The following is a 15723-nucleotide window of genomic DNA, read 5'->3' on the forward strand; positions in this document are numbered from 1 at the left end:
AAGCAGTGTGATTCTGTTTTTCCTATGGTCTGAAGGACAGCATGAAAACCATTGTGAAGCATAAGACTGCAGAGGGATGTGTGTTTAATCATACTTAGGAACCAAATGAACACACATTATGATTTAAAGGTACAACAGATTCAGCAGTCATTATGTTGATAGCTGCAACATATACCTGCCTATAAAACACGATTCAGGTACACTCCTTGCAAAAATGTACAGTTCTAGAATTTATTAACATAAGTTGATTTAAGTGGTACTTAAATGTAACACTTCTTCACCCAAATCAGTAATACTGCCAGAACTAAGGATCACTAATAGCGTAAACATTATTTTCATATGACAGATTAACCATGTAAAGATTAACTCTTCAGGGCTTCTTAATCAACACACATGAAAGGAGAAGAATAGGACTACTATTTCCTCTTCTCAAGTGAATCAAACGAATATCTTTAAAAGAAGGAAAGATACCTGTTACTTGAGCTGGCACCCACAAATCAAAGTAGTCTGCTTTGAGAATTATTTATTCAATCTACTTTACAGAAGTGACAACAATTGTAGCATAGCAGACAGTTCTTTCCCTCGAGCATGTGACAGGTTTACTAACCTAGTTTAGCTCCTTTCCTCAGGAGCATCACCACCACTGATGTATTACGACACCCAATGGCTCTGTCCAGTGGCCGCATGCCGCTGTGGTCAACATGCTCAATCATTGCTCCTTTATCTACCAAATACTGCACCTGTGAAAAGAAACAAAGCAAGCTTTGTCACGTTTTTCTTGGTCAGAGATGCAGAACAGTGAATCATGCAAACTACCTCCTAAGCTTCCTTGAAGCATACTGAGTATACTCTCTAGAGTGTGTTTACATCATTTTAAATCCATTGAACCGAGCCCACGGAATACAGCAGAGATGGGAACACTATCAAACTGCGCCTAAGAGCTGTGTTGCCCCAGTCAAAGACAGACAGACAGACCACACCATCCACGTTCCTGGAAGCAGCTGTACCAGAAAGACAAACAGCAGCAGTGCAGGACGTGAGCTTTCAGCTGGTTACCAGGGACTGCGAGGCACTGGGCACAGCACCTGAACGGCACCCAGTAGAGGACAAAAAGTTGTACAAACACAATGCAAGGAAAATAGAACATTTTTGTCTCAGATACTTCACAACATTCTAGTTAACAATTCAAACAGAAGTTATGGTGCTGAAGAACTGTTTCATGTTCAACACAAAGAGAAAAAAGCCCCAGACAATTATTTTATTAATTTCTTAACCATCTATTCCAGCAGTCTAACACCATAGTTTGAAGCATAAATACAGCAAACAGGAAACGCAACAAGAGCAAATAAGTTTAGGAAAACGAATGTCAGATACCATCAGCTTCCAAGCACTAATTCTTTCATCAGTAACAGTAATTAGAAGTGCAATATATTGAGTATTACAACAACAACAGCTTTGATGTAAGCAACAGTTCTTTCAGGTAACCACTGCTTGCTTAAATGTGACTGGCAGCAATATGGCATGGAAAGTGGTTTTTAACAATCCTTTCCATTGCCAGACACCCAAGCCCAACATCTGCTGGCCTCTGCCCCAGCAAAACATCAGGCTGTTCAGCTCTGGGAACTCTCCATGTGGCCAATCCATCAGGTGCCCTGGCAGGCTGTGCTACTGCTCCAGTGGGACAGCCCACGCTACGGCCATGCAGGACTCAATATCCTTCAATCCCAAGCAGGAAAAAAAGAAACAAAAAACCTTTGTGCACCCAATTTTACTGAGAAACACTTGCAGTTGCAGGAAGAGCTCTGTGATGTGACTGCTGAAACTTCTTAAAGCCTGTTCAGAATCTAAGGGCATGCTTACAATATCAAATTAATTTTAATTACAGCAGAATGGGTCTTAAAGTCTACAGCAAATTATACCGCAGCACTTTTCTTCAAGAACTGCTGTTTCAAAACAGGATGTTGTACATGCAAACTGTAGAAAAACAGACACTGGTCTGAGAAGCTGCATATACTATTCATTCTAAGTCCCAGCGAGCTGTAGGATCTGTTTGCAGTTGCACACAGACTGCAGTTTTATTCCTGTCTGGACAGAATTCTGAACTGTGCTTTACTGCTGAGTTTTGAAGCACAAGAACAAAAATATACAATAAATGCCAAGATCACAAACAAAGATTTACAGAATTCTGAGTCACAGGCTTCAAAGCTATTGCAGAATTCTGACCTCCATTACAGGCATACTTCATTTCAGATTCAGAAGGACTTCCCTCTAAAATGCCTTTAATTCTTGCATTTTAACATTTATTATAAACGAAGAAGGTAGTACATGAGAAAGATACAAGACTGAAAAAGGGACTTCACTTGTTGTTCTGTCTCTAAAATGACCTATGGAACAAACTAAGAAAAAAATGAGTCTACATCTCAGGCCTTTTGTGTTTACAAGTTTATAGACTGGACAGTAACACTGGAATGCACTTAGCCCGTGAGATTCCTAAGATGAAAACTCTAAGGATTTCTAACAGTTCTCTCACTCCCATGCAAGAACTTGTAAAATGCTCATCATGGAAAAGTAATGTTGTGTAGCAACAGAGAACTAAAACCTTTCTTAATTTCATCCATTCTGGCAATATTCTTCTTCCTCTGTCTCTCTTAGCACTTCTGTTCCACTCAGGTTCCCAGCTGACTCTGACTCTATCCAGTTACTTTGACTGGTTGGCAAAGGCAGGAAAAAAAAGATGTATTTTCCTTTCATGTTACATTCCACAGACTTTTTTTCTTTTTTAATTCCATTTCATCAAAAACAGAAATTATAATGTTCCTTTATATTGAGATTTAACACACCCACTACTATAAAACACATATGCATAATGCTGGACTTCTAATTAGCTTGGTACTAAAACCTTACCTAGAAAATTCTATTCAGAGTAAATGCTTCTTAACTGCAGTCAAGACATTAGTGGTGTAACCATCTTGGTTACTCACAAAAAATTTCCTTTCTATTTTGGCTGATAACTTTTTTCTTAAACTTTGTTTTGTGTTATGAAAAATCAATACAAGTCTTGGTTTTCTACTATTTACGAACTACTTACAATATCAGCATCTCCATAAAAAGCTGCCAGGTCAAGAGGTGTTCGTCCATTTTTGTCTGTCTGATCAACTGTTGCGCCTTTCTCAACTAAATACTGAACCACTTCTCTGTGGCCTTTTAGACATGCCCAGCCCAAAGCTGTCAGCCCTTCTTTGTCCAGAGATGAAATAGTTGCACCTATAAAATGAAGATCAGCTTTGTAATGGAGATGTCCTTTTTAATCTGCAAAATAACCTAACTTACATGAATGCAGTCTCTGGTACAGCTGTGCAGCACTGAAACAGTCTTTATTTTCTACCTGCAGAAAGGAGAAATTCCACAGTGCTCAAATGTCCTTCACAAGAAGCCACCATGAGTGGAGTTCTGCCTTGCTTGTCGCTTAAATTCACATCAGACCCGTGCTTCAGAAGAAGTTTAGCAATCTGAAATTAAAATAGAAGTAAGATTTTTTAAAAATAAATAATCAAGTTTAAATTCTAGCCATTATGCTACGTGAATAAACTTTTAGAGCAGAGGATCGAGGTGTTATTTATAGCAATCATTGAGAAATCCTGCTCAACTTAACTACTGTTTCCTAACAACTCAGAGACTTCTCTTGATGAGAGGGGCTCCTTACTCTAAGGTTCTCTCTATTCATACCAGATGCAGTCCACGCTATCTACTGCATCTGAAACTGTCTCTGTTCTTGGCAGAGCAAATAAAGTATTTTAAATTCCATACATTATTTTTTAGGTGTATTACAACTACAATCAGCATACAACCAATGTATTCTCAAATAATTTACATTTACTTTAAGTAACTTAAAACAAACTTCTGAACATGTCTGTTTCTGTTAGAAGTCAATGCAAATGCACTTTTTAAAATTAGCAGTAATTTATTACAGAACGAGAGATCGAGAGAAATCAAGGACAGCTTCCCACGTGACTCTGTCAGATTGCAAAGAAGGATCAGACCTGCCAGTGCCCCTGCCGTACTGCGCAGAAGAGCGGCGGAACGCCCCTCCTGTTAGCTCTGCTCACAGCTGCTCCACGTTCAAGAAGTAACTCACAGACTTCCAGTTTTCCTCTTCCTGCAGCAGCTGTCAAGGCTAAAAGAAGCATTCTCATCAGCATCTTCTTTTAGCTGTTTTAACACATCCTTTGACACACATGGATTCTATTAGTGCTAAGGACCTCCTATTTTTTTTTCCAACTCAGCTGCCCCACAAGATTTTCTTAACTATTCTCAGACTGAAATGGATTAGTCAGAAGCAGGTTAAGCCAGTAACCCAAAGACATTCTGTGGTAAATCAGAAGGTAATTCTCACAAATACATCACGTGCATAGCCTGTAGGTTAAAGAGAATCTTTATGAAAATACTGCATAAAACCACCAGCCTATCTTTGAGGCAGTTAATGCTCCTTTTTCCTTACTGTTCTTTTTCCTGTGAGAAGAAAGCTGCTTCTCTTTCCAGCAGGCCCTTCCCAAAGGGAGTGCCAGCTTTTTAGTTTATGGTATAACTGATGTTAGAGCAATAATATAACTCTCTTCAAGCATGAGATTACAGAACCCTTAAAGTCTGCTTAAACACCATCACGACTGAACCCTGCTCAGGAATTCCAACTACTCCACTGAAAATCACCTGATACTCTGCAAAAAGTACTCTGCAAAAAGTACTCTGCCCCAAGAATGAAGGAAAGAATTTAAATGAACAGCTAAAGAAGCAACTGGTGCAGAACAGAAGCTGTAAGAACAATTCATTAAGATGAAAAAAACCCAGTAATTTGACAGATTTTTGATCTGCAGCCAACAATGTTAGACAGAAACTGTACTTTGTAGGAAAAAAAGAATGTTTCCGTGTATAAGACAGACAAAGTTTGGAAAATTACTTGGGAAAAAGTACAACTTAAAAAAAAATAAAGTCTATAAAAAGAATACATTATAAGTAAAATTTATTCTGCATTTGTTTAACTTACTACTTAACATTCTGTAGTATGGCCTTTGCATTAGTGACACTCATAGAGAGCCTTCTCTCATTTCCTCCATAATTCTTCATAATGTTAGGCTTGTGTCATGACTTAGCAGCACCTCTGCATGCAACAATTCCCTCTGCAAGCCATCACTGCTTTACATTAAGAGCTCTATCTTAACTTCCAGATATTCTGCTGTGTTACACCTCTTTCCAAATGATCATGTTACTCTCTATTCATACTTTTCCTATTGATCACTTTTGCCACCAATACCAGCCTGATTCATCCACCCACTGAACCTCTCATGAATGTTTTCATTCATGCTTTGCACAGACAGTAGTTTTTATCCCACGAGTTTTCCTAAGGATATGTTTTAGTCATTGTCTTTCCGTGTACCGAGGAGAGCAAAGATGTTTAATCACAGAAGCAGAAAGAAAACGGGTATTTATTTACTTACAAAATAGCACAAAATATTGTCTGCACTCTTGTTAGAAATTATCGATTCAAATGTCTCTGTGTCCTGTCTTTTCTTGGTTTGCCTTCCATTAAGTGAAAACTCCCCTGATGTTTCCTCATATTTCCTCAGTTTTATTTTTCCAGTAAAAATAAACATTTGTACAGCATAGTAAAATACCTGGCAAACTGCTCCTCACCAGTAAATCAACACTACTTTTTTCAGTCTCCCAGTCATCTTAATTAATGCAAATCTTAAAAATATTTAAGCATTACAGAATAATTTAACTAGTAGGGAAGGGCTAAGCCCTCTTATAGCTATTTTACAAAGACACTCATCATCCACTGGAATTCTCCTTATCCTAGCTTGAAAGAGGCCTGACTGAAAACAATGGTAACTGAAGTGCTCAGATAGATCATTTGAACTTGTAAGGACAAAAGAGAGAATTAGTCTATGTACTCGTTCTAACTTCAGGTTACAATGAATGCAGGCTGCACAGTTTACTGTGTCCCTTTAAAAAATCATAATAATCCAATATCTGCCACACACACAAAGGCTATCTTTTCATCCAGTGTCTAGCAGGAAGGAGGCAACGGCATAGAGTTCTGGCAAATGGATGAGATTTTTGAAAGTAAAAGTTTGTATACAGATACAAAATTGAATGAAATTCTATACTGAAGCTTGAAGCACTGTATTCCCACAGACAATCTGCAATTTAAGTAGACAGTGACTAATTTATAGTGATTCTAACACAGAGCAACTCTTCTTTTCACTCCATGAGGTGAGTAGGTTTAAGTTAGAACTTCTGCACTTATGCCTACAAACTTCATTTATTATGAAAACTGATAGGTTTCAATAACCAGAGGAAAGCAGAACAACAGCAACAAACAAATCCTCTTCTTAAATGAACAGCTCTAATTGGAGAAAATACGAGAAAATACCTGTTTCTCCCCACAAGGCATCAGTGTCATTGATGTCAACTTCATGCTCCTTCTCAATTGCCAAGACGTAACAAACCACCTGTCAAAACCAGCAGATTTAGTTAGCCACAAAAAAACCATCAAGCTATGTTCCATTTGCTATTAAAAGATCATTACATTAAAGGCTCTTCTAAAGGCTACTTTAAACAAATGGTTAACAAGGCTGCAGCAAGCAGGTAAAGGGAGCAAAATCACCCTACATTTTGCTTGCTGAAATATCAACAGCAGGAAAGGCGAAATTATATATGGGTAATATGGGTATTTTCAGGGGAAGTGCTATATCGAATGCATGGAAAGCACTAACATTTGAAATGGCAGAATGTAATTTCTTTAAAATTAATGAAATGTTTTTTTCTAGGTAAGAAGAATGAATAAAAAGCAGGTGGACATTTCTAGATAAAAGTAATTTTTTATGATAGATGAGATCAATTTTTCTCATAATCGAGTAGTTGGCTGCTTTCACTTTCATCAGCTGATAACAAATAAGATTTTTTATTAGATTGAGTTAATCATTAATTCAAGTTAATTGCAGTTCAGAATCTTCAAATGTATACTGTGAAACACTGAATATTATCAGTATACTGGAGACTTAGTATAGCTTCAAGAGTAGCAATGAAAAGACAGAATTACAAGTAGACAAAATTCTGAACCAATTCATTTTATTGGATGTTTAATTACAACATTTACAACAGGTACTAAGAATGCATAATATTTAAAATACCAGAAGTTTCAACAATTCTGCTTTACAAACCCTTAAAAAAAAAAAAAGCTGCAAGTACTGTTGTACAATTCTGATAAATTCCTACAGATTTGGAAATATTCCAATTATCAACTTACCTGACAGTGTCCCATACTGGAAGCTGCTGTCAGTGCTTGCTGCAGTGCTTGGCTTTTTCTTAGTGAATTTTGTTCCTGAGAAGAAGCTATCCAAACAACATTCAGAAGATATTCAAGGATATCACAATGCCCTCTCAATGCACTGTGGACCAAAGCACACTGCCCTTTTTTGTCTAGATAGTCAGCCTGCATTGGAAAAAATAAAGTTAAAAAGTCTAGTGAAAGGTCATGGAGAGAAGCAGCTCTTGAGCACTGGAAGAGAGCAAATGTCACTCCTATTTTCAAAAACAGGAAGAATATGTAGTTCAAATAGCCTCACTTCGGTCACTGGGAAAGTTACGAAGGAACTAACCCTGGAAATCATTTCTAAATGTACAAGGGATGCAATGGTGATCAGAAACAGTCAAGGTTCATCTACCAAGGAAAAATCATGCTTAACCAGCCTGATTGTCATCCACAAGGTGACTAGCTTGGCAGTGCTGCACATGTTGTCTGTGCTAACTTTAGTGAGGCTTCTGACACTGTCTGCCATAACACTGCCATGGACAAGCTGATAGATATGGGTTACACAACATTCACTGACATGTACCTAAAACTGGCTGATCAGATGAGCCCAAGCACAAAGTTGGGGACAACTCATCAGCAGTATACTCCTGTGATGAACAATGGGCCTGATAGTGCTTAGCACCTTCATCAGTGCCCCGTATGATGGAACAGAGTGCAAACTCACCACATTCATAGATGACAAAAAACTGGGAAGAGTGGCTGGTATGTCAAATGATTGTGCTGCCATTCTCATGGACCTCAGCAGGCTAGAGGTCTGGGATGGGACTACTACAAAGGGAAGCGTACAGTCTTCCAGCTGGGAAGAAACTAGGCATCTGTTCACAGAGGGGGCTGACTGATTGCACTGCAAATGCTGCAAGGTCAGACCTTCTCTGTATTTTGTTTTTAAGCAATAGTAATGCAAAGGTTTTGATACCTGGTAGGTGTGTAGTCCTACTAACTTCAGAGTAATTACAAATGCATGTAAAATTAGTCATGGACATGATCAGAGAGAAAATGCTCAGTTGAAAAGTCTGTGTACATGTTCTGGACTTTCTTTTTGTACTCTGGAATTCTCTTTGTGTTAATTACATCCGCATATAGTTATGTTATCAACAACAACATTCTTAGGCCCCTCAAGACTTTTGGCTGTGAAAATTGCAGTCTTTGTGCATCAGCTTACCTTTGCACCCTTTTTGCACAGCAGTGAAACTATGTTCATGTGACCTGCAGCTGCTGCATAACAAAGCGGGGTCATTCCATTTTCTGATGTTCCATCAATAGCAGCGCCGAATTCAAGTAGAAGAGTGACCACTTCTTCATGTCCAAGGTGTGACTGAACACACAGGACTGGAGCATTATTTAGTACTTCAGTCTTGTAATTCACATTTGCACCTGCCAAGATCAGCAGCCGACTCACCTAAAATTTAATTTAAATAAAACAATTTTTACTTCAAATTTGGCTTCACTTGTTAATCAACTCCAAATTTTTCATTCAGATCCTCGTGTGTAACTCCCTGATTTTGAATCAGATTTAACTGGCAGACATGGACTTTACCACATACAAAGCAGAACAAAAACTTAAAAATCACCTGCCAGCAAATGAATTATTGTACCATGTAACAATGTACTCTCAGTATTCCACCTCTATCGTGGAACTTACTGCATTCTCACCACAAATTCTTGTGTTGTAATGCTACCATTTTTGAAGCTGCATGGGCTACTATATATATAATAATGAAGAATGAGATTGCATTAAAAAAAAAATTGGAGTGTCCACACGTGTAGACAACCAAATTTCCAATCAAAACGCATAGCAGTTTTGCTAAAATCACAACGGATCACCTTGGCTTTCCCAATCCAGAACCTAGGGCATTCAACTCATAAAGTAAAGCTCTGCCATTTTGTTATCACATTCTTGTTATCACAGTACTTCTCCTTTTACAATTCACTTGATACTTCCCCCATACAAGAAAATACAGCTGAACCCTGCAAAGCCCAGCAAAACAGGTTGTACTTAGGATGCCTTCTCAGGAGGTCAGAAGTAACAGTGTGGCTACAACAAAATCGTGGTGAAATCCCTCTTTACACCAAAACTACCAAGGAAAACTGAATAGGACATTACCAATGGCCTGAAAACTTGGAGGCTTGCTGTAAAGGATTTCAGTTAATAGTTACAGATGCAGAGCGTTTTTGCTTTCTTCTGAACTGTTACATTAATTTCAACATCATTAACAGAGTAATAGCAACAGATGAAACACTGATTATACACTAGTGCTTATTTTCCTACCTTCACATTGGGTGTATAGATGTTTCTCAGAGAAGCGAGGGCTGCAGACAGTCCATCAGCACTATAACCAATCCACAGGGCTTGAAGATGACTGGAAGAAATTCCAGTCCTTTTACTGAGACCCTAGCAGGAATGATATAACAGGAAATCTCTCTATAGTGTTATAGAGACTATTTATAGCTATATTTCATCAGTACAAAAGGAAGATACATTTTTTGTTAATGCCAGTAACAATTTCAAGTATTTTGCATGAGCTTCTAACAAATTATTAAAGCAACTTAGATAAGCATCCCTAAGGTACATGCATACCCATTAGATCACAAAATCTATTATGCTAGTGGCTTTACCTTAAAAATGTGAGCTTTGAGTATATGATGCCCAAGTTCCATAGTTTGTTGGCGGTTTAGTTTTCCCTCTTGTCGAGAAAACATGAAAGCCAATAAAGCATGTCCATTCCTAATAAAAGGAACAGAATTCAAACAGCTTTTATAACAACACTTTTCAGTAAATTTGGAAAATATTAGTCATGCTTGTGTTTTAGCCTTACTCTGTCCTCTCAACAATATCTGAAATTATGTAAAACAACTGCAGTTACTTGAAAATGACTTATTGCAAGTTTTGTTTACCTTGGCTCACATAAGAAGTCGGTATTTTCACCGTCCGCTCTCCAAACAAGCCATTCTCTGAAGGAAGGGTGGCAGAACATACGTGTTTTGTCACGCCTTTTTATCAGAAAACATGAAAGAGCTTCCATCCTCTGACTGAAGTCCTCCCATTGCTGTTCTCCGTTTATTTGACCTGCATTAATAGCTTGGAAAATCTGTTCATCTGTCATGGGATGTAAGGATGCCAGAGCCACGTTTAATATTGGCAAGGCTCGCTCAAACGCAGAGTTTGTCATAAACTTCATGTTGCACTGAAGTAAGTACAGTTCTGATAGAGACACTGGCACTACCTTGTAGCTTGCACTTTTGATTACTAAATGACCTTTTTGGAAAAGATCCAGAGTCAGTTTCAAATAGAGATAAGATCCCAGGCTTCTCATGATCAGATGGTTACTCACTTTCCCAATTATAGCCGCATCAGCTTTTCCATTTAAAGATATGTTGTTTATAATCTCCTGACTGCTATTAATTCTGTACTGAATGTAAGCACTCAAGTCATTGTGAATTTCTTTGTTGTCTGGAAAATTGTCCAGGGATATTGTGATAAAGGGTAGTGAATTTGCTACCTCCTGGGGAAGAAAGAACAAAACACAGGCATTATAGCAATCCACGACTGAAAACTAAGTACACAGCAATGTGTCTCTGCTATAGTTGTCTTCTGTAACAAGTATGAGATAGACTGAAACCAAATTCACTATCACTACTGTGATTTTGCAAATGCTGTCCACTGGTAAGAGGTAAAACAGCATTTCTGCATTCTATCATTTTGCATAGGATGTTCTCAACTTTTTTACTCACCAATCTCTGCAAGGCTGTAGAGGTCATCTCCTATAAAAATGATCACTTCAAAACTAAGGGAACAAAAAAGTTACCAGAACTGGACTCTAAAGCGGGCAAGGGGAAGGCAGGAGGTGGAAGGAATTATCTGGGGATTATAGGGAGGGAAGATTTAGGTTGGATGTCAGGGGGAAGTTCTTTACAGAGAGAGTGGTGAGGTGCTGGAACAGCTGCCCAGAGAGATTGTGGATGCTCCATCCCTAGAAGTGTTCAAGGCCAGACTGGATGGGGCCCTGGGCAGCCTGGTCTAGTATGAAATGAGGAGGATGGTGGCCCTGAAAGTGGCAGGGGGGTTGGAGAATCATGATCCTTGAGGTCCCTTCCAACCCTGGCCATTCTGTGATTCTGTGATCTATTAAAGAATAGATCTAAAGATGTGAGGAGAAAAGAATATTCTCGTTGTCACATTGTCTAGTAACATACCAGAAAGGCACTTACTACACATATTCAGCCCTGTTTAGTTTAAGGCAAGTATCACGTATGGCACAGTCATACACTTCAACATGTCAACCTGAATACATTTTTATGGCCTACTTCTGTCTAGACATACTCTCTGTTGTGTTAGGAAATATATACTATGGAGCTGGACTGCAGTTCTCCTTCACGTTTTCTTCTTTGCAAATGTGGGATGCCTAGTTGAGTGGTAGCATGGGAAAGGCAGGGCTGTATCTCAAGCACTGTGAAAATATAAAGGTTGCTATCTAAGGGAGAAGGTGAAGGACAATTAAGAAGATATACTTTCAGAAGTGTTATTATTGAAATGAAATGAAAAAAGAAACAATGAAGATCTTAGAATGGGATTAGAGCTAGAAAAAAAACCCAACAATAACATAACTTCCAACAGAACGCTGCTGTGTAGTGCAAGAAAAAAAGTTTATAGGGTCTCAAACATTCTAAAGACTATTGCAAGTATTTTTCATCTGCTTAATTCGACGAAATGATGCTCTAACTTTGGAGTTATTTGTTCAGAGGGAACAAATGGATGAAGCAATACAGAGACCAATGGTACTAAGGCTTGGAATCAATCACGTCAACTGACAATGAATTTGCAACTTATCCCTTCCTAAAATGTGAAAACACAGAGCTTGATAATAGCAGACTTATACTCCAGCATGTAAGCATTTAAGATAAGACCACTATGCACTTCTAATTATTATTACTAAATTTTTTACTCATTCATTTGTTCATTTCCCCCCAGAAAGACAAAGAAACGTATTCCATTTCCCTACTTCTCATATTATCAATTCAACTAGCATACTTAAGAAACAGATTTGAAACATAACAAGCACACCTCCACTATCGTACTTCTACTTTGTTGTTGCATATTTCTTTATAGCAGAAGGCAAAAAAAACCCCAACAAACCAACCCCAAAGACCTGACTTTGAACTCCTCTAAAACCTGTGTTTTTCTTAACAATGCAGTTGCATCACTAAAGATCACTTTGTTTTTGAGGGTAAGAAAAGGTAAAAGGGCTTTGTTTTTTTACCTGAAAATTAGTTCTCACAGTCACAATGAGCTTCAGCCAGGGAGGAAACTTACAAATTATCTTTGCAATAAATGATGAAATTGTGTCGCCATAATCAGGTTTATGAAATTCAGCATCATTTAGACCATCGATCAAAATTAGGTATTCTTCCTCAGGAATTTTCTGCTCTGAAATACAAAAATTGGAAAAAAAGAAAAGGTGATTATAAATTCTGCTATTATGCAACATTTTATTCTCAAATTTTAAATGCCAGGGAATAAAAATGTATTTTTCTGCCTAACAACTCATTTTAAGGCATTTAAACATTATTTTACAGATTAAACATTTTAACTGCTGAAAAACAGTACAACTACCACTTCAACCAATCTACGTATTATACTTAATGATGTTGTTCAGGCAAGAAAAACAATTAATAGCTTTGGTTTTCATAACAATAAAACAACGTTGCTATAGAGTGCTAAAAAAATAAATAGAAGCAATCACAGTACAGAGGTCTTGATTGTGCTATTTATGATGGATCTATTTTACAGCTGATTTGAATAGAGCTTAACAATTAAACAAGGCTGTTAGCCTGTAACAGAGAAGAGATGCACACATAGGGGAAGAATGCAATCTATGCTGTTTAAGCTATTAATTGATATAAGTTTTAACCATTTACTTAAGTTATGCTTTACTGAACTTAAAAAAGTCAAGAAAAACATACAACTTGTAAAAATCACAAAGGTATTTGTTTACACTTTCAAAACTGAGACGACTATTTTGTAATAATAATAGCTTAATAAACTAATGCTGTTCATTCTGGTTAAGAATCAATGTTCCAAAAACAAACATCAGATTTGTCAATGAGCATCACATATATTTAATAGATTAATCTATTTATCTATCTATTTAACAGATAAAAAAAACGTCAGGAACTGCAGTTTGATTTTCAGAGGAACAATATGTACTCTGTTCAGACAAACCTCCCTCATCTAACCATATCTCGAGTACCTGCTCAAGTTGGCATACAAGGCCATCTAAAGGCAGATTCTGCAGGATTTATTTTTTTGAAATACAAAATCACGTTGTTACATGTTTCCTTGGAAAACTGTCATATCTTATTTCGATTTTTAAAAGTAAGTAATAATCACATCCACCTCGCAAGTCTTCAGGCACAGAAAAAACTAAGCAGAAAAACTGTGACTAAAGCCAACAGCGTCCAAAACCAAAATCCTTTAGTGTGAAATGTGCGAGCCTTAATTTCAAGCTGAACAGCTATCCTTGAGTTTTCTGGCAAGAAACAAACATAAGGTTGATGTGATTTTGGATGCTTCGTAGAATTTGACTTCAAAATACAAAAAAACTACCTATAATTGCTACAACCAATCACCACAGCTAAAGAATCCTTTCCTCAGGAACGTGCTGCTTTACCTATTTCTCTTTTGGCATTAGAATAGACATTTTTGAAGGCTTTCATTTTTATTTTTTTCCCCACTTTTTATACATCTTACATGCAGCTTCCAAGTCACTTCCTGCTTGATTTACCTTTCCTGAGGTTTGAAAGTGGTTCCAACACTCCCCTTTTAAAAGCTGCTGCTGGATCTTGGACACAAGATCTCAGGCTAAGCATGCTTTGTAAGTGAGGCTCTCTTATTAGAAGATCTTTGTATGCTGTTAATTGACTCGAACGACAAAGCAAAGCTGCAATGCTGTGCACAAACTCTGGGACAAGACAAGTGTACGTGTTGTCAGCTTGACAATAATGATAAGCAACAACCTGGAGAAAAGAAAAAAAAAAAAAGAGGTTACCCATCAATTTTTAAGACACTAATAATAATACTGTGTCTTAGATAGTCAAGTATGATAAAGCTTTACTAAATTTCTCTTTCATCTACAAAATATTTTTCAGTGCTAGAATAATTATCCAACTCTGCAATTTGTGTCAGATGACTTGTGTAAAGGCATAGGAAGTTAGACAGTGAAATGGATTTTGACCTTGTAGGGCATGCCAACATGAAATATAATCAAAACTTCAGATTCTTGCAGCAAAAAAAATACTTACAAAGAAAACATAATACAAGTTATATTTCTTTGAAAAAAAAAAAACAAGCCACAAGGAAAATACAGTGTTCAGAGTAACTTCAGCGAGCTTCATAACACTGTGTCCAAATAATACACATCACTGTAAAGACATCAACAATAATCCCATGTTTTCCTCATAATTATTTGCATAAAGCATGCAACATGGTCATTAATTTTATTTTTTTTACTACTTTTGCAAAAAGTGAAAAACAGCATAATAACGTAACACACACACACACACACACACAATGAACAAGCCAACAGATTTATAATTGCTTACTCCAAACTCTCACTGTATGGAAAACAGACAATATTCAGACAACACTGTGGATTATAGATTCATTATGCACAGTCCAAATGTTTTATTTATCTTTCAGAATTTTGCCTGTTGATAACATACTGAGCAAATACTCAAAGAGAATGTACTGCCTCTTTTGGAAGTTAAGGATCCAAACCTTTTCATATATACTTAGAGCAGATGGAATTTGTTTTTTTAACTTAACAATCTTTCTGAGACCAAGCAGAAATCAATTAATAAAGTGAGAGGCAGAACAGATAGGCAGCTTCTTATATCGTTTAGAAGTATCCAAGATTACTCCCACTGTCCCACTGCTGACTACTGGCTTATGCAGGAAGCTTTGCAAATCAGTCTGTTTCCCCCCCCAAGACCAGAGGCTTTCTAACATGCTGGAAAAGAAGTTCCATTGGTAAAGAAAACTCACCTTTGAGGCAAGGCGTTTGACAGAGTCATCTGTTTGACTTTGGTTGTCAGGAGTACCAGGACAATTCATGGTCCTCACTGTGTAAGTACCACTTGAAGGAGGAGTAGACAGAGGTAACTGACTTAAGGGAATCTCCTGACAGGAATCACTGCCTATTTTTAAAAACAACAAATATAAAGAAGGCCAAATGTGCTGAAAACAGAAAACAGACTGTTTCATATGAAAAGATCGTGGGATATTTTTATTGCCAGAGCAAAAGTTAAGATTGAACCATATAATCAAAGAAGTCTGCAACTACTTTAATACAAGT

The 15723-nt window shown here is 37.4% G+C and overlaps 2 protein-coding genes across 7 annotated transcripts in view; one reads left to right on the forward strand and one right to left on the reverse strand.

The window, feature by feature from the left end:
• WDSUB1 (WD repeat, sterile alpha motif and U-box domain containing 1) overlaps positions 1-4053 on the forward strand; it is a 30887-nt gene extending 26834 nt beyond the window's left edge. The window contains exons 12-13 of the transcript XR_016468069.1: positions 3392-3526; positions 3971-4053. The gene's annotated coding sequence lies outside the window, so the exon portion shown is untranslated. The remainder of the gene's footprint in view (positions 1-3391; positions 3527-3970) is intronic.
• Positions 1-15723, reverse strand: part of TANC1 (tetratricopeptide repeat, ankyrin repeat and coiled-coil containing 1) — a 70964-nt gene that overhangs the window by 6800 nt on the left and 48441 nt on the right. For all 6 annotated transcript variants that reach the window (XM_090143410.1, XM_090143413.1, XM_090143409.1 and 3 more), the window contains 13 exons: positions 15414-15565; positions 14155-14386; positions 12631-12797; positions 10268-10875; positions 9989-10097; positions 9642-9764; positions 8535-8771; positions 7307-7492; positions 6431-6509; positions 4041-4174; positions 3386-3509; positions 3089-3264; positions 608-740 (listed from right to left, as the gene is read on the reverse strand). In XM_090143410.1, coding sequence (XP_089999536.1) covers positions 608-740; positions 3089-3264; positions 3386-3509; positions 4041-4174; positions 6431-6509; positions 7307-7492; positions 8535-8771; positions 9642-9764; positions 9989-10097; positions 10268-10875; positions 12631-12797; positions 14155-14386; positions 15414-15565 — 2460 coding nt within the window. The remainder of the gene's footprint in view (positions 1-607; positions 741-3088; positions 3265-3385; positions 3510-4040; positions 4175-6430; positions 6510-7306; positions 7493-8534; positions 8772-9641; positions 9765-9988; positions 10098-10267; positions 10876-12630; positions 12798-14154; positions 14387-15413; positions 15566-15723) is intronic.

This window comes from Phasianus colchicus, chromosome 7, assembly GCF_987193195.1.
Source record: "Phasianus colchicus chromosome 7, bPhaCol1.hap1.1, whole genome shotgun sequence".
Lineage (NCBI taxonomy): Eukaryota > Metazoa > Chordata > Aves > Galliformes > Phasianidae > Phasianus > Phasianus colchicus.